Below are 18,867 nucleotides of genomic sequence, written 5' to 3'. Positions count from 1 at the left end.
AAGTTATGATTGAAGTTTTGTTTGTTGTCTATTTGTTGTTCCTTTTGTACCCGCATAAAAAAATGAAGAACGACAGGTCTTAGTGCCCCTCTATAGCAGCATAGTTAATCGCAAACCTGTGGGATATTTTCAGTTGATTTCCAATGGTTTTCATTATGAAATTATTTGTTCTTAAAAATTTATAAGCGAATTTTTTAACTTTACTGTTTTTGTTGTTTTTTTGTCTAATTTTTACCGAGGCTTCTTACGGACTGTTCCCATTTTTTTCTAGTGAATTAAAAATTAATTCAATTAGTTTCAGTTTTACCTGACGCTATTTTGGCTTTATTATTAAATTTTGTTTTTTAAAATGTACATATAGTTTTGCATGTAATTAATGTTTGTTGCTATTGTTTTCTTTTGCTGTTTGAATTGACTCGTTTTCTTAATATTGGCAGATCTCATCAATCCAATGCGTCCTTTTTACTCCACTGAGTTAATTGCTTTGGAGTCTCTCTTTTAGTTCATACACCAATTTTTTAAGAAAAGTACTTGAATTTTTGGGGTTTTCTATCTGTTACTCATTTGGTAGACAATTATGCCAAAATTATGGATAAGCGGGGTCGGAACCTTACGTGAGATTGCTCAATTGCTCATTACCGTGCCTCCTTGTTTTTGTTTAGAGTGGACCATCTTGGCAGTTATTGGGATTCTGATTTAGCACTGTCCTGTCCAGGACTTTTTGCTAATAGTAACTGATTGATCTGCTAATAGTTCAAACGAGATTATTGATTCTTATCAAGACACCTTTTGAAATTCCTCTGATTAAATGCATGGTCAAAACATTCAACTTCGATCTCTGATTTAATCTAATTCTACTTGTAAATTAAAATTGACAAGATTGTAAAAGATTTCCACGACACATTTTTAGAATTTCTTTTATCCAATCGCATAAATATTACTCTTCATAATACGAACATCCCAAGCTTCATAAAAGAAAAAATAGGGAGAATCGGATATGATCGCACAATATTTCCAGTCAAAAACGATCAAACTATCTTTTCGAAATTATATCCTCGATCTTATTCCCAGTTAAGTATTTGAACACACGCATTCTCTTTTTGCATGCGTATACGTAAACAAATTACCGCATGCGAGTTTAAAAGTCTGCTTGTTTGCAGAATGACAGGATCGACCTGTTGCTGAAAAACAAGACACCTGTTAAATAAATTTCCAAAATCTTTATTCAAATTTAATGAATGAAAAATAACTTTTTTTGTCCTCTGTGAAAACAAGTGATAATCATAAAAAATTGTAGTTTGATCAACAACTATTCTTAGTTAGCTAAAATTTAGCCGCATATGAAATAAAGTGACGTTTTTATAATAGAACCAGATAATTGCGCAAAGCAATTATGGGGACGAAGACAATTGTGTGAAAAAGAATTCCAGCAGTTAGAGAAAAAAGAGCTTATGAAAGAATGGGCTTGTTATAAAAAATTGTTTCTTTTAAAAAAATCTAATTCTCTAGTATAATTTAAACAAACCTTTGAGAGCACTGATTTTCGCCCATTATTTATTGATGGTCAGAGCTACACGTAAAAACAGCACATACATTAACAGTAAATTAAAAAATAAGACTTGACGTCTAAGTTGGACAAGATACTTCGCGACGAAGAGGTTTTCATTTTAAACAGTTTTCTGTCATCCGCTTGGACGTTTTGTTTCCAGGGGCTAGGATCTTCTCAAAGCATAGGGACCAAGGCCATAAAGCGAAAAATGAGACGACCAGAATAAAGAACAAAAACAAAATTGAAAATCCTCAGTCCGCAACAACCACGGGAAAACTGCCCTGTTATACAGTTCAATTTAAGAAAAAGACACTTGGCCTACAATTTGACATGCCACAAGCGTAGAAGAACAAAAAACAATCAGAGCGAAAGACATGAAAAATTAGATTTATTTGTCAATTTATTCCAAAAAGTCCAAATTCTATGTTTGTTCAGAGCAATTAAAGAGTTCTGCCGAACGCTATTTAGTTTTAAATAAAAAAAAATTGTGATTTAAATATGGAGTTACTTGTTTTTTAGCCAAAAAATGGGAGATACCAAACAGAAAATTTTAATGCTTTCAATTGTCCATCAAAAACAGGTCAAAATTGTGACATTTTTGTTAAATTCAGGCCTGATTTAATCTTGGCTGAGAAAAAGTGAAAATATTTCTCCTGAGATTCATTCATGTTCTTCTCAAAGGTAGCACTTTTCCATCACTCCAAAAATGATATACCAACTGGCTACTAAATGTGGCTGAACAAAAAAAATGGTCTGGCATAAAGTTCCAAAAAATGGAGGGTTGGAACGATTGTCGTGGCAACTTTTTTTTTCTCAACTTAGAATACTTGAACTGAATACTTGAAACGTGAGGCATGAATAATCATCCAATCGCAATCAAACGGCGTTCGTTAAGTATAAATTTTTTATTCCCAAAACGAAACCACAACTTTAAAAATAATTATGCAGTGTGCAGACTTTTGCCCCAAACCTGCTAATTTTTTATAGTTATTTTTAAAGAGAGTCAAGGTGAGTGCAAAATAACGGCTTTTCAATTATATTGAAGACCAAAAAAGGTCCACTGCAGTTTTATAGCACTTTGATAGCAGTTTTATTTTCATCCCTAAACATAACTCAATATCATTGCTCAAGGCTATCACATCTTACCAACGGAGATTTAAAAATAGAAAAAATTTCAACTTTTTTTCGCGAACAAAAACTTTTTTGAAATCATTTTCAAAGATTATAAATGTAAAATACCTTTATTCGGATTGTGTTTCAATGAATCTAATACGTTAAACTGTTTCCCAATAAAAAAACTGAATAAAAATGAAAATGAAACAAACTTTTGAAATGGATCGACCATTTTTGTTCTTCTCAATTGTTTTCTCATGGCAAAGTTAAAGAAAACTTCTAATCTTGTCTACATAACTATAAAAATTCATGTTCACGGCAAAAAAGGGTTATCGCCTTCCCGAGATGCAAGCAAAAAAATTGCATATTTCAAAACCTTTGACGATAACCTTCATTTTTTTTCCAAAAAATTGTTAACCAATCCATCTAATGTGTGACAGAGAAAATGGTAGCTTGGCAGTTTTTGAATTAATTAGTTTCCAGTGCTGATTTTGGGTTAAAATGTCTAACAATCTTCATACACTAGAAATGCAATTACTCATGCAATTTTCAGCAGCTTTCATGTACGTACCGATAATTGAGGCACCTTTACTCACATGTGATTTCAGGCAGGGTGGGAGTGGCCATTTTTGATCAAGATAATCACTCCCAATATAGTGTGGAACAGATTTATGAATACTTTTGTGAAATTGCTGGAAAATGTTTTGAATTTAGTTTATCTGATGCATCAAAATTGTTCTATGAAAGGCAAAAAAGACCTTCTTGAGAGCCAGAATCTGTGATCAGTTGTTTTCTTGGTTCATTAAACGCCGGTCAGCCATTCTTTCAAAACGGGTTTATCTCGGGTTGATCTTTTCTGAATTGCTTCAAAGATCAGCGTAAATGACAGAACCTGATCTGAAAAATGCCTGATCACCTCCTTAAAAGACAGTTAGTGCAAAGCATAAAATGTTAAAATGTTCCAATATACAACTCAAGCTTTCAAAAAATTCTGATTTGTTATCAGAACAGGGTTTTTGGATTATCATAAAACAACTTACAGTTTATTTGGAGAGGTTGTGAGTTCTTTTACATCAAAAAGAGCCTGTCTTGCGAGCCTGTTTACAGTTTAAGGAATTTAAATTGTACAGAGGCTTCTAATTGCAATATAATTGTTCTAAAAATGAATATTTGCAATTGTTCAAAAAACCCTATGAAAGCCTCTTAGACTCAATTTATTTTGGCATCAAAATATGACCAACTTATCGTATTCCCCCCGTTTCTGTATTTTTTTGCTGTTTTGCCAAATTATCTCAATAATGAAAAGTAACCTTGACTCAATAATTTTCAGATCTAAATTCTGTTGATCTTAAGCCGTCTTGTTATTATTACTCATTAAAATCTTGGATATCAAGAAACGTGATTTTTTGTTTATAAAGATCAAAAATTGGTTATTTTTCGTCTGTTGCCCCCCAGTACGTTATGCTCCCCCTAGTTACAGAGCACGTGCCATTACATGGTAAGCCATTATGTAAAGATATGGCACGTGCGTCTGGGAGTGCAATATGCACCCACTAAGCTGGGGGGGGGGGGGGACACAAACTGAAAAGATCCCAAATATATCAAACCTGGAAAAGCAGGAAAATTTGATGCTCTTCAAGATAATCTCTTGCTTGCTCCAACAGGTCCTGATTAACGTACAGTGAGTTTTCAGACATTTGTGAACTGAAAGCTGCAGCAATTTGTGCAAAAATGTGATCCGCAACTCTTCAACCAGAATCACCAATTTGAGACCTGTATTTTAATCGGGTTAGGGCAGGGTCACAACTACAGTGATAGTAGTAGAATAGACTTCAGGGCAAATGCGCTAAGTGGTTCCCTCTTTTGCGGTCCAAGTTTTAAGTTTGTCGTAGCGTTTCAAAGATGTTGCAGTTTCCACAGTTAAAGTATTGGAGCGAAAAAATTATGCACGGGTAAATCAGAGTTCAAAAATGGGATATTTTTCAATCAATAACTGCAAATCCCAAGAATATGTTCCATAAAAGTATAAATATTTACTTAAGTACAAGACAAATTCTAGAGAATGGCAGCGGAAACTGGAATAAAAAACCATGCAGAACGATGCCACTGAAGTCAAAGACAGCTAAGAAACTATTTGAATTATTTAAATTTTAGACCTTGTAAGAAATACAAAAAACAAAAAACAGTAAAAAAACAGCCGAGTGCTGAAAGTTTTAAACTTCATTCTTGGATCTATTCTGTTTTGGTCCCCCAGTGTTTTTTAAGCCTCCCAGTTATAAATTATTTGTTGCTATATAGCACGTTACTATGTAAGAAAAGAGCACGTGCTCCTGGGGGCGCAAAAAAACAAGCTCACTAAGCAAGGGGATAAAACAGAAGAGGGATATATTCTGTTCCCCCCGAGTTTTTTATGCCCGTACGCACGTACGCCTGGGGGGAGGCGTGAAAAAACAGCACGTACACCTGGGGGCGTAAAAATATAAGCGGGGGCGGGGCAAAACAGAATAGATCCCAGAATAGATCTCCATTTTTATAGATCTCTAAATATATTAAAATTCGGTCCACGAGTCAACAAGGGCGGATTAAAAATTTGGTTCAAAAAACCTACGACTTTCACTCTGTGCTGCAGGCTGAATCGTGGCACTTTTTAACTGACCATAGGAATGAGCAACGCCTTCTAGAACCTAAGGTAAAATTCTCGCGTCGTTCCAATTATAGCCCTCCAGCTTATGGATCAAACAAATATTAGCAGTAGTAGTAGTAGAATCGACTTATTTAGGTTACGATGTACCGATAGTTACTTATTGCTCACAGGCATGGTTTCCGAATAAGTCGCAAATGAAAGAAATTGATAAGTTACAAAAAATTGCCACAAAATGGATTTTGAGCGAAAAGCAGAGCTATAAACAGAGACTTGGTACCTTGAATTTGTTGCCTCTCAGCCTTTATATTGAAATGCACGACTTATTATACCTTATTGCTTTAAAACAAGGTAAATACGACGTTGAACTATCGAACTTAGACAGTATTCAGGAAAGTACCACTCGTCAACATAGCCGAGGAGAACTACAAATAAACAAAAATCGATTAGTAAGAAGCGACGAAAATTTTTTCCACTGGACAAAAATTCGCTACAATTTAATGCTCAAAGTTTATTCAAATTATGGTAGAAGCTTAATTAAAAATGCAGTGTCAAAGATTTTTTGGCATTATTTCTGCAATCAGTACACAGGAAAACAAATGCACTTGGCGCATTGCATGCAAGTGTGGAAACTGCAACATTACTCAGAAACTTATGAATCTGGACAATTGAATGGGAGCAATACCCTGAAGAACGAACTTCGAAGCCTAATCTACTACTACTACTACTTCAGGACAAGCTCCCTAGGTGGTTTCCCCCTTTTGCGGTCCAAGTTTTAAGTTTGTCGTAGCTTTTCAAAGATGTTGCAGTTTCCACACCTGCATAAGAGTATCCAAGGTGGGGGTGGGGGTCGCATTGCGATAATTGCACTGTTAATGCAGTGGGTGTATAGCATTGCCGACTAGAGCAGTGAGGTTTGGGCCCTTAATTCAAACGAGAGGACGATTTGCTCTTATGGGGAAGAAGAGATTTTAATACATTTACTGGTCAATACAGTCAGCATAATTAAATATGCTGCTTCAATTACGAAGACTGAATTGAACGTCAGATCCCACTGACAAATTTACAAATGGTCTTTACAATGTTAATTTTTCTTTCCTTTACCACGAGAGAGAGAAAGAGTGAATTGAGGTTTTGTTTAGCAAAACAGATTATGTAATATGGGTTTAGCGACGTCTATATAAGGTATCTCTAGATTACTGTAGCGGTGTAAATAAGGAACATCTATACCATCATATTTTCATGAAATTGAGAGACTCAAGGAGTTAGTGATTTAGATGATGATGTTGCTTCCTCTTCTTTTTCTCCGTTTTGATTATTCTGTTTTAACAAGGTACTCTGTTGCCGCAGATTTTGCCGCTTCGCTTGCTGATGTCTTATAGCCGTACTGAAGTTTGCTGACTCTTCCGGCTTTTCTGTGAAGGCAGTTCGGAAACGGACACTCTAATTAAGCGAAAACATGCTTCAGGGAGTGAAGTAGGGTCTCGGAGGGTCTTTTATTAATGTATGAGCAATGGACCGTTTTATTGTCAAGTCTCACAATCATCGAAGCCGAGCGGATATTTTCCATGAGGAACTTGGATCGGATTGGTATAACCATAGGGTCGACTTGTTCCTTGTCCTTAACCACTGTCTTTGTTATTGTTCCCTTTCCAATCTAATTGTCTTCAGGGTTCAGCGCGATTAGATTGACAGTGTGTCCATCCGTTAATTCAGCTGGGTCAATTTTTATGTTTAGGATATCCGTCCTGCTCATACCGCGTTTTTAATTCTTATCATGGCTATTCATTTTTTTCTTTAATTCGAATTTTTTTAGTTTTTCTTTAAAGAACTGATGTAATTATTCCTTTTATAGAGAATTATTTCAATTTCTTCCTATTTTCTGTTCGTTTCCAATGGCATTGGTCCAAGTATAATAAATAGTGTTACTATATTTTCTTTCCTCTATAATAGGAAGCTGCAGTCGTTTTCCGTTTTTCCTTGGGTTTTTGAGCGGCAAGGTGATTGGTCAATAGTTTTTCCAGCGATGAGGCTGGGCTGGGAAAAAATGAAATATTGTTTTTCTTAGATTGGAGAGAAATAGAAACCAAAAACTTTTCTAGCAATTTACCGCAGTGACAACTTCTTGTGACTGAACCCAGTCACTCTGAGCGCTTAGAATAATGGTGCCAAAATGTCATCCTATTGATGGTGCTACTTTTACAACTTCCAAAGATCAAATTTATATTTCCTTCACACTGGATCGGAAATTATTACAAAGTTTTACTTCTGGGGATGAAGAGTCGCCACAACTGGAGTTGCTATTGATGAATAAGGTCAGTATTCTGGTTGAATTTTTGGAACCATTGTAGTTTTCTTGCTGCTTGAAAAAACTTTTTTCAGGTGTTAACGGAATGTTTGGGCTCTTTGACTATGGCATACCATGGTCCAATTGTGCGAAAGAATGAATCTGACGAGACGCTAACGAATGCGAAGCGACCTCGTATTTCTCACAGCAGTTGTGTTAAAAGAAGGAAGTTATCGAAGCTCAGAGATGATGCGAGTGAAACGAGCTCCAGAAGCGAAAGCGACGACGAAAGTGACATCAACCCTCTCTCTGAAGAGGCGGATGCATTGAAAGAGAATACGCTTGGAGCTAGAAATAAAGTATTAGATTCTTCTATCCCAAGTAAACTGCTGGAGTTCGCATCTGTGCAAAATGTGGTTTCTGACTTAGCAGCTGCCGCGGCAAAGGATAACAACAACCTTCCTTTAAATTTGTCCTCTAAGGAACATACTAACAAGAAGGATTTATCAACTACGGAAAAGGTTCTAGACTTAGCAATGTGTCATATTTTCAAAACAGAATTTTCAGAAGGTACAAAATTAGACAATGGCTTAACAGATAGCGACACAGACGATGAACTGAACTCAAAATGCCAATCGCCGGATACAGACGACGAAACTCTTAATGAAACCTTGAACGAAAGTCGAAGTCTTCTCTCTCCTTCATTGCTTGTCGAAGATGACGATCTTCCAAAAAGCAGCTCAACCGTAAGTTCTAAGCCGTCAATGAGTTGGCGAAAGATTTTTTTGAAAACGAGTGTTTTGAAATTCCAAAAAAGTATCAAATTAAATACCCCAACCCCCAAATCTTCAGGCTTCAACACAGCTTTTATATACTAAAGGCCAGCGTTCTTACGATTATCCTCAAATATAAACCTCGGCCTGTGAATCATGCAGTGTGAATTTTTTGTCAGGTCAGACTTTGTGATTTTTATCAAATTTAAAATAGGCTAATGACAAATTGATTATAAACAGTAGACGTTTTTTCCCCTACGGTGTTATAGCGTTGGTGCAGACAAAAAAGCTCAATACGAGCGCCCAAATGTAGTCAATGGAAAAACTCAATTTGTATGAAAATATGGTTTGGTATTTAGACATGCCCTGAGAATGATGACATTGGCGACACTGGAACGGCAGTGGTAACTCCTGCGGCAGCACCAAGTGGTAAGAATTATTTACTGGTGCATTTGCGCTTGTGTTATTGGTTCACCACTAAATTAATTTGCCAAGACCTAAATAGCAGCTTATTTTGGAGCTTCTTTGATTTTACTCAGAGGTATTTCATTAATCGCGAATGGAGATTGGGTCTTTCCCAATAAAGCCCCCCCATGAAATTCTGGGCGGCCATTATGGTATAATTACCATGATGGGGCTATAGGTTATCTAACCGCTAAGCGCGGGGGGGGGGGGGGTTCATGGAAATGGAAAAAACCCAGAGATTGAATAATTTTTGCAGTAATGTGTCTTGTGAATGCAAAATTTTTCGTTTGAACGAAGATTTTTCGATGAACTTTTACGTCCTTTTCTGAGCTTAGCGTGATCTGAATTGCTCATTGACAACTAAAAGTCAAATTAAAAGTTCGAAGGAGTTGGTTTCTTTTTCTTTCAGTATTACTAGTGGTCTACATAAGCTCTAAAGACAGCATTTTATAATTTGAAGCCTCATACTAAATGATGTCACCGCAATTCGTTCTGAGCAATCCGTCCAACGTCAGTCGCTCATGTTTAATGGAACTGCCTTTACGCCCATTGTTATATGTAGGCACTTTAATGAGAGGGGCTTCTTAAATAGAATGGATATAACGAGCCTTTACGTAGTATACCTTTATCAAATCCCTGTTTATCGATGATGCTGAACATGGTTGATTGACTGAGAATTTTGAAGTTCACTTTCATTTAAATGTTTGCTTTGTAGATTTTGATCTGATTTTTCAAGATTTTAAAGCGTATTAGTTGATGTAGAATAGCGAGAATTATCGGGGGAAAGTGAGCGCAACCAAGCGTGAGTTTTATTGATTAGATTAGAAGTTTATGCCTCAATTTCCCCCTTGATGAGGGCGATATTGGGACAGATGAGTAGCATAAGGTTGAATTGAGTGGCTAATGTTTAATACCTGTCCTGATATATGTGCTCACTAGCCTTCCTTTTCTGTCCTAACAATGATTCATTTAAATCTGCTTTGAATGCGTCTTTTTCCCAATTGTATCAAGTTAACTCCACAAGGGCTGCTACCTTTTGCCAATTTAATCATAATTCTACTATTGTTTATGCCGCTTTGTTTTCCACATGGGCTCACAAGCCACGTGTAATGACAGTGTGCGTGCATTCCTTTTTAGTGCCCCGAGACAAGACAGGCAGGCCAGTGCTACTGCTGTCCTTTTGCTCCGATAGATTTGTAAATTCAATTCCCCAAGGATAATAAGGATGAGTCGTTTCTGAGTAGAGTGGGTTTGCGTTGCTCAAGGCAATTTTAAGGAAATTACTTCTACTGCGAGTTGTTTGAACCCTATCCTCACCGCCCCTTTTCGTTCTTTAAACTTTCCAAAGTTGTCATGAATAATCAATCGCATTTTGTTAAGAATGTGAACTTCTCTCTTAATTTTAGTACTGAATGAAACAGGCTTTGGTGAAATAATGTCCTGAAAAATTGAATATTTGTAGTAGACAATGTTTTTCAATGGAACATCTGACCAGTAGACGAAATCAGTCAATTAATTTATATTGTTCGTCCCTTACTTGCTGTATAAATAGGTAGATATGAAGAGTATACTGTAGAGGAGTCTGGAACAATCTGTTTATCCTCTATTGCCTTACATTTGAATCCATAAAAGTTGAGGCTTTTTGTGAACCTTAAATGGTAATTTAACTTCAATGTCAAACCTTTGATTCTAATAAGACAGAGAAATTTGTATAGTCACGTGGAATTGATATTGGTGAAATTAAACCTAAAAAGTTTTCCTTGTGAGATGTTGTAAGCAGATATGCTTTTTGTCTTATGTGAGAAATTTCAATTTATTTGAAGCGGTGAAATATTTCCTTTTGCAGAACGTGTTGCTCGAGGGGAAGCTGCTTATCATTTTGCGTACACAAGTTTTGTCCGGATCGTTTCCATTTTACCTGCCAGATAGAAACAATGTTGAAATAAGCTGGGTATGTGGAAATAGAATAGAAATTCACTCTCTTCTCTCAGCTATAGTAAGTTACTTTTCCCCCGTTTCTTTCCCACGTTGTCATAGCAACCAATCGTGGCTTTATGCTTCAGTTTTTTGTTTCCATGTTTTTCCCTTATTCGCAATTGTTTTATCCATCTTTCCCATTTTTGAGCTAACTCAAATGGTTAATGTGGAAAAGGAACGAACGTTTCTCCCGCTTTGGTAGGGAAACCCCAGCAGGCCTAAATTTTTATGTCGCTATGGAGCGAGCGAGTAAGCGCAACATTTTGCTTTCTTATTTCCTATGTTTTATAGTTTACTTATGGTGTAAACGCTTGAAGCTTTTGGGCTGAAGTGTAAAATGGAGGAAACGAAAAAACATTAAAACACAGTGTGTAAGTTGAATGCATAGATGGATTGAGTCTTATATTTCGCTACTACATTGGTATGCTGGTGGTGTTTTCCCCGCTGAAAATTTTCTCTGCCTTTATAGCGCAATTTCAAGACACAGAATGAATGAAAAGATGAATGAATGCTGAAGCAAAACTGACGACCACGAATGAATAGTTCATAAGTTATAACTAACGAAATAACACCACCAGCTCAAAATCAGTGTTTGCTGTTGTTATGGAGATATAAAAGTGAAGCGAAACAGTCCTGTGGGGGAGGGGGGACTTGTGATATCGTAGGTTGAAACAAATGGTTTAATATAATTTTTACCTGGGCAAATTGCTCACTGTTTTATCGCGCAAATGCTTACTGAACTACAGTACAGCACAGTGAAATGAAACGACCCATAAATCTAGCAAAATCAACAAATATTATTTCATGCTACCTCTTTAATCTCTTAAGCTAAACCTGAACTCATTTCTTGATTTCAAATATGTTTTTTCCGCTGAAATGTGTTCAGTCGAAATTTGTCTGATTGGAAAATGTATTGACCAAAACTTGCGTTTAATGTCTTGAGTATTTTTGTCAATCTTAACCCATAGAGTTATTATTATGAGGAAAGGATTATAAGATTAGATGCACATCTTTGCTGTGTTCAAATGAAAAGAGTACTGTTTTGGAATTTAAAACTAGTTTCATCCATTTCGTTTTCCAAAATGAACAAAAGACGTTCCTAAGAATTACTTGATATGTATTTCTATCTTTTTTATAATTAGAAAGAAAGCTAGCGGAGGATTTTTATCATCAGATTAACTAGCTCATTTGGATACTGCAGTTTGTTCCATCAATTCTATTTGTAGCCTGAGATTTTCAATGGCTCTTGAAAAAAATTGTGAAAATCATTGAACTTAATGAAGCATGTAAAACTATTTGGCATTAAGGAACGTGGGTATTGAGTTACTTTTCAAGCTTAATTGTTTTAATGTCTAGGCTTCAACATTGTATTCCTCAGGAAGGAAAAGATGAAACCAAATATGTGGTCTTTTGTATCTCTGCTGCAAGCAATGTTATCTCAAGTAATGTTTGAGCAGCTGGTTATTTATGTTTCAATTAATTTTGAGCGTTTAACTCTCTCCCGAAACACAAAGACGTGAAACCTGATCGATTATTTTAACTATTTAAATTGACTGCATCTAGTATAATTTATTACTTTGCTTTTTATCTGTCCAGGTACTCAGTGATGGAATTTGAAAAAGCTTGTGGTTTGTTGATTGCTTGTGTCCATATTAGTGAAATGTATGTCGAATTCCTTGCCGTAATCAACCAAAACAAAGACGAGCAATTAGCTATCTATCTCTTCCTCTCTTTATTAGGGATTAAGATTATTCCTGATAATTTGAATTAAAATGAACTGAGACTGAAGCCTCTTTTGTTTCCTAGCTTCAAATGCAGTGTCTCGTCAGCGTGTTTTAACATTTTTGAGCTCAATAAAACGTAATTGGGCATCATAGCATCTTTTATATTGGGGCTTTTGAATTGTTAGTCTTATCAATTTTGCCCAATTATCCTAGTATCCCTCCTTTAAATTACCGCTAAGTGTAATTTTCAGGATTAAAATGGGAGCAATTATGTTATTTAAAAACAAAGCAATAATTTGGGGCCAAATTAAAACAAAGGCAAACCGCACGTTTCAACAAGCTATAGTTGATATAAGGAATCGCTTTGTTTTTAATCATCAAAGTATTTCGTTTGTTTGTGGCTTGTGGTTCTTATAATAGGAAAAATTAAAAAAATACCTTTCATTCCTTTTGTCTGTAATTTCTAAATGGATTTTTGTGGCAAGCGCTGGAAAAATTGTCTGGATTCTGTCTTAATGATCGTCAAAGATGAACAATGGGAATTTTGTATATTTTTAACTAACGTTTTCTACGTGCAATTTTTCAAAAAAAAAATGGAAAAGTGATTGAGGTGTATGGGTGATTTGGTGGACAGGTTTTGTGACAATTAAATCAAAACGACCACTGACAAAACAAAAGAGAATGAATGGGTCCTTCCAAAGTGTCACTTTGGAGACACAAATAGAGCAACTTATCTCGCCCCTCCCCCTTCCCTTTAGAGCACTCTCTCACTTGTCCTGTCACATCTCAACTAGTCAGCCTTCATTTCATTACTCATCGTTGTTCAACAAAAGGCCTTATGTGACTGATTGTAGTACAAAATACTATTAACAAGTGATTATATTTTATCTATCGGATGAAAGTTAGGTGTTTCATAAAATGGTTTTTGAATAAGGCACAGCAATGATCTCTCATAGGTTCCTCAATTTTAGCTCGAATCGTGGAATTGATTGTCTTTTTTTAAAAGATTGGTGGGAATATATCGTAGTAACAAACTTATTGCGCTTTCTTCTGTGATAGCAATTTCTTTGATGATAGCCTCGACGAAGAGTGGGACTGTCTTCATAATAAAAACCGACAAATAGCATTTGGAATTGTTTTTGAGTGAATTTCCAACTTGGGATAAAAGTTTCACCGTTTCATCCACACGCTTAACGTTCATTTGCTCAATTTAAGGACTATGTTTTTAACATTAAACAACATACGTCACCTTCAACAGAAACTCAGTGATCTCTGAAGCCCGAGGCCACTTGATGACAACCAAAGTTATTTAAAAGGCAACTGGTTGATTTTTTGTACAGCTAGGGCTTAAATAGATTTTTGAGTGACTTTGAGGTATTGAATTGTAGATTGAAGATTGGCGTTTAAATTATTTCTTTAAGGCTTGTTTTGGGTCAGTTAGTGTGCGCTTGCATACCTGATGTTACCAATTTTAGCCGCCATCAGAGACTTGTAATGTTTCTGCTATTCCGGAATTTTGGCTCTGCCCAAATCATATCAAAATTGTTTGCGTTAATTTTAAAATTTCTCAAACGGAGTATAATGAGTTGAAGTTATTGTCAGAGGCTCTTTTTTACTGATCTAAATCATCAACGTAATTTTGGGTTTTGAAAGAAATATTCAATGCGCTTTACAAAGTACCCATTTTATCACAACCCTTGGCAAGATTTCACTATTCAGTGTTGAGAGATGTTGAAATAGATTTGTTAGTTTGGTAGATAGCGGCAACAATCTGCCATAAACGTTCACATCGAAGCTCTGAGGGGGTTACTGGGGAAGAAACTTGAAAAGCAAAGAGCAAGCAAGCACTTAGGTTGAATTGTTTTTTGTTCTGGTTTGGTAATATAAAAGAAAGGGAAAAATCGAAAGCTTTTCCCCGCTTTTCTTTCTACTTTGTTTGAATTTCGTGCCCTCTGGCCGCGTTTGTGCGTTTGATGATGACGGTTGAATAGTAGATACTCTATTTAGATATGGAAGCTCAGTTGCGCAATACTCTTTCTTTTTTCTTACTTCCCCAACTAAACTATTAGGCTTCTTTCCCCTACAACCAGCCCCCATTGCCCCCTCCCCCATTTGGGCCACAACCACCATATCGCTCCTCTCGCTCGCTTCTTTCTCTTTGCGTTTGCCAGTTGCCGCAAGCTATTTTGTTTTTCTACTCAGTGTTTGCTTTTCCACTCTCTCCTTTCCCCGTCCCGTGTGTGCTCAGTAATTCATTTGGTTTTCCCCATTTCCTGTTTGCTGAAGTCAGCCCCAAATGTAATCACGCGATATGCCGCTGACTATTTCGACAAACGCACCCCAACCCAACCTTATCCAGCCCCGCACACACGCGCACGTTTCTTCATTACCCCCCGTTATTTCTCAAATGGGAAATTTCCCTCATTTTTTCGATTTAGTAGTTTTCCCCGTGCGTATCGTTTTCCCTTCATGGCAAGTAGCGCAATATCCAGTTTTTTCCCTGTTTTGTGCGTGTAAAGCCAGATGTAGCATAAACTGTACGTGTAGTGTACTACGCTTCTACTCAATTAGAAGCAGTTTTGTTCGTTTTAATGCTACTGGAAGCATAATCCGGAATATGTATGTATTGGGCTAAATTTGTTGCTGCGAATATTTTTCCGGGCTAAAAGGGAAGCAGTGGAAATAAAAGTAGTGTAATTATGATTACTCATCGCTGTGAGTATTTAGATCTTTTTTCTTTGTGTGCGCGTGTGTGTGCCTCTGGGGGGCTTGGGTTGTGCGTGGGTAGTTAGTTTAGGACTGGAAATTTCGGGCCCTAAATAAGTTTGCATTTCACTTAATTCCATTCAATTTTCCCAAGTCACGTATCTTATCAATCAAGCGATTCTATGTATCACCTTTATATAAGCAATTTATAGCTTTGAAAATAAGACGCTGAGTAAGCAAACTGCGAATGTATTTATCCCGCCATACGAATATTGTAATGGAAGAAAAACTATTGAATCTTTTCCCCTTCAAATTGGTTCATTTAAAAAATTGGGTCGAGTAAAAGTATAGAACTCGTTTAAATGAGCGTAAACAATAACGAACTTGAGCCCAGATGTTTTGCTATCAATGTTCTCTTCAATGAAAATGAACTGAAAACTACAAGTAAAATGAATGGCTATTTATTTCAGGGCCTGTTCCAAAAGCATTGGGTTTGCTGGACGATTGCAACAACCTGAAATACACACAAACCTTGAATGACATCATTTTGGAAGGGATGATGGGAGAAAAGTCGTCTAGAAGTAGCAACAACAAAGGCCAAAAGGAGACTCCAAAGGCTTCGATTCCAGAGCTGCCAAGCCAATGTTTCCAGCCTGGCAGTACGAATTCAACTAAAAACAGTGCGGCTGCTCTGGGATTTTTCAATGCAGCTCACCTGCTGTCCAGTGCAAATCTGCTCACTGCTGCACAAAATGTAAGCTACCAAAGTGCACTGGCTGCTGCTGCAGCTGCTAAATCCATCAAAAACCCAACTAACCCAAGTGCTGGTGTTCCTGTTTCTACTAACAATGCCATCAAGAGCACTGGTACCCATCTTCAGTCATCAACTAGTCATCAGCTCTCATCTCTCATTGCTTCTCTCTCCAACACCAGCTCGCCATCCTCACTTCTTAACAACAACTCTTACTTGTCATCTAGTACTAAATTGTCATCAGCGGTGTCTACTGCGAATGAACGTGCTACTAACAGTGCATCACCCGCTTGCACAACTAACGCTTCTAACAGTCCTACGTCATCAGTGACGTCATCCTCTTCCACTGGTTTGAACAATAACTGTTCGGTTTCGACTCCTAGGAGGGGTCAGAAGTCACTACAGTGCGAGTATGGATGTGGATATGAAACCCCAGATGCGACTTTGCTGAAAAGCCACCACGTGAGTCACTCAAACGATAGACCCTACCAATGCAGCTATTGTGGACACTCATTTAAAAGGAATCATACGCTGCTGCGTCATATTAGACAAGTGCATAAGATTGACACAACTTCAGCCACCGGGGAGTCAGTGCCTGTGATGAATGTTGCTTCTATGGTCGCGCCTCAGACGTCTTCCTCAACCTTGAAGTCTTCCACTTCCTCGCCTTCAATGATTGCTTCCCAAAATCGAGAGCTTTCTTCATTCTTGCACGAGAAACTGAAAAGCGAGTTCAATAATTCGCTCATATCTGGTATGAAACAGTCGGCTATGAGTCAGGCGTCTGCTATTTTGGCTAATTTGTCAAATAAGGCGCTGTTAAAAGAAGAGGATTTGGATTTCAAAATGGACAGTGAGCAGAAACCGATGAATTTAGCACTGAGCGCTGCGGCTGTTGCCAGTGGAAACCCCAGTCCCAAGCCACCCTCTCTGCTCCATTGTTCTGAGTATGCAGTGAAGAGATCTTTATCTCCTGTGTCGCTGTTGGATCTCGCCAGACCTCAACTCACAAATGTGGTGTCTTCCTCTGGCCAACGTGCGTCCGATGCTCTAAACATGTCCTTGAAACACCACCATCACCATTCAGCTGTGCCCAAGCAGAATGCTACTTCCAGTCTGAACTCGCTGAACCTCGTGATGTCAATGTAATAACTTGATTGACTGTTAGCTTTGCCAAGTTAGACTGATTACAGCCGACTACAATCGCTGCCGCCTGAAGTGAAATAAAAACAAATTTTTGTGATCAGAAAAACAAACGTGCATAGATTATTTTTGTATAATTTGATAATTTCCTAATTTATTTTGTTTCAAATTTTGTGTATAATTGGCTTCCAAACTGCATTTCTTCCATTCCATACAATTTTGTATTGATTTTAGACTACTTATTTATTTCGAGTCAGTTTTAATTTATACGCACCAATTTGTATTTATGTTGTGTATGTATTTATCCCCTATTTGTTAATTGCGTGTCAAACATTACCTATTTAATAGTAGTATAATTAGTAGATTAATGTTCGTGATTTGTCTCAACGGTCTTCCAACTGAAAACTTGTCTGTAAACTGCTCTTCTAAAAGCGCAGAAGAGGGATTGAATCTCGCTCTTGAGTGTCATGAGTACCAATCAGCTATTGTTGGTCCCGTAAAGATGCAAAGCTATCTAAAGTTTCAAAGTGCAAATTAAAAACGTGCAGATACCAGGCTAAACGATGCTCACTTACATCCCTCGAGTTTTTGGAAAGGTTGCTTGGGTTGCAACTTCCGACTAAGTAAATATGGGACTAACTATGTCATTGCTTGACACTGTCAAAGATCAAAATATTTTCAATTATGGTCACACCGCAGTTCTTAGAAATTTTGTTGATTTTGATCCGCGTCGCTAAATATTGTTCTTTTTCTGCTCATTTGCAGTTTGTATAAATGGATTGTTTTGTACACTTTTGTTTTCGGTGGACAAATCTACTACATTTTTGCTGCAATAATAGTAATAATAGTGCTACCCAAAAATTAATTGGATAACTGAGGAGTAAATTATCCGATTGATAACCAAGTCAATCATCATCCTATCAAAGAATTTGTTCATACGCATGATTTGAACCCTCAATTCTTGTCCTAATCATTCCCTACTGACTACCAAGTTATAAATGTCGTCAATCCACGAATGCTTGTGTTGAACAACCCAACCCACTGATTAACTCAGCAACCAACCAATCATTTGGGCTAAATTTGCGCTATTCCAGCTAACTTCCACTATCAAAAATCAATCATCGCCAAATTTATGAACCAACCAAGAAGCTAAAAATGACCAACCTAATCAGTCAATCGACTTTCATTTTCACTACTTAATAGTTAGATCGTAACTTGAATCCAGGATGCAATTTTACCTGTGCAATACTTTCCATTGTTTATGTATTTCGGCTTATTTTCATTCAACTCGCGTGCAGTACTTGTCTTATATATAAATGCATAGTTTGTTTTGCAATGTTTTATGTACAATGCCGCTGAGATTGCGCTTTAATTACGTCTACACGTAATGTGCCTGTTTGGTTAAGTATTAGTTCCAATGGAAAATCTGACATGAATATATATGGAATGTAGTATAATTTACTTTTGCAGAAATACTCATTTTCTGAAGCGAAGCAACCAGCTCTTCAGTCTGTTCTGCCTATAAGCTCTGAAATCTTTGCTACTTCAAACAGAATTAAACAACCTTTTCAAAATATGCGACAACGTGTACCTCCGTTTCAATCGTGATAATCTAGAAAGAGCGAAATGTAGACACCACGCAAAGAAGCTTCGTTATCCTCTCAAGAAAAATGAATTCGGGTGATTAGATGGAAACTTATATCTACGAATAGTTTTGATTAGGAGTCATAATACGATT

General features: G+C 36.9%; 1 protein-coding gene across 1 annotated transcript; it reads left to right on the top strand.

Moving 5' to 3' along the window:
- Positions 1-7,267: 7,267 nt before the first annotated feature.
- LOC142358760 (uncharacterized) lies at positions 7,268-18,604 on the top strand. Its single transcript, XM_075410333.1, has 4 exons — positions 7,268-7,618; positions 7,686-8,336; positions 8,723-8,792; positions 15,706-18,604. Exons 1-4 carry the CDS (start codon positions 7,466-7,468, stop codon positions 17,133-17,135), a joined length of 2,304 nt encoding a protein of 767 aa, XP_075266448.1. The 5' UTR covers positions 7,268-7,465; the 3' UTR covers positions 17,136-18,604.
- Positions 18,605-18,867: the final 263 nt, after the last annotated feature.

The sequence above is a fragment of the Convolutriloba macropyga genome, chromosome 2 (assembly GCF_964194025.1).
Source record: "Convolutriloba macropyga chromosome 2, txConMacr16.3, whole genome shotgun sequence".
Classification (NCBI taxonomy): domain Eukaryota; kingdom Metazoa; phylum Xenacoelomorpha; order Acoela; family Convolutidae; genus Convolutriloba; species Convolutriloba macropyga.
Note: the sequence above shows the minus strand (reverse complement) of the source record. Positions and strands in the feature narration are given on the sequence as shown.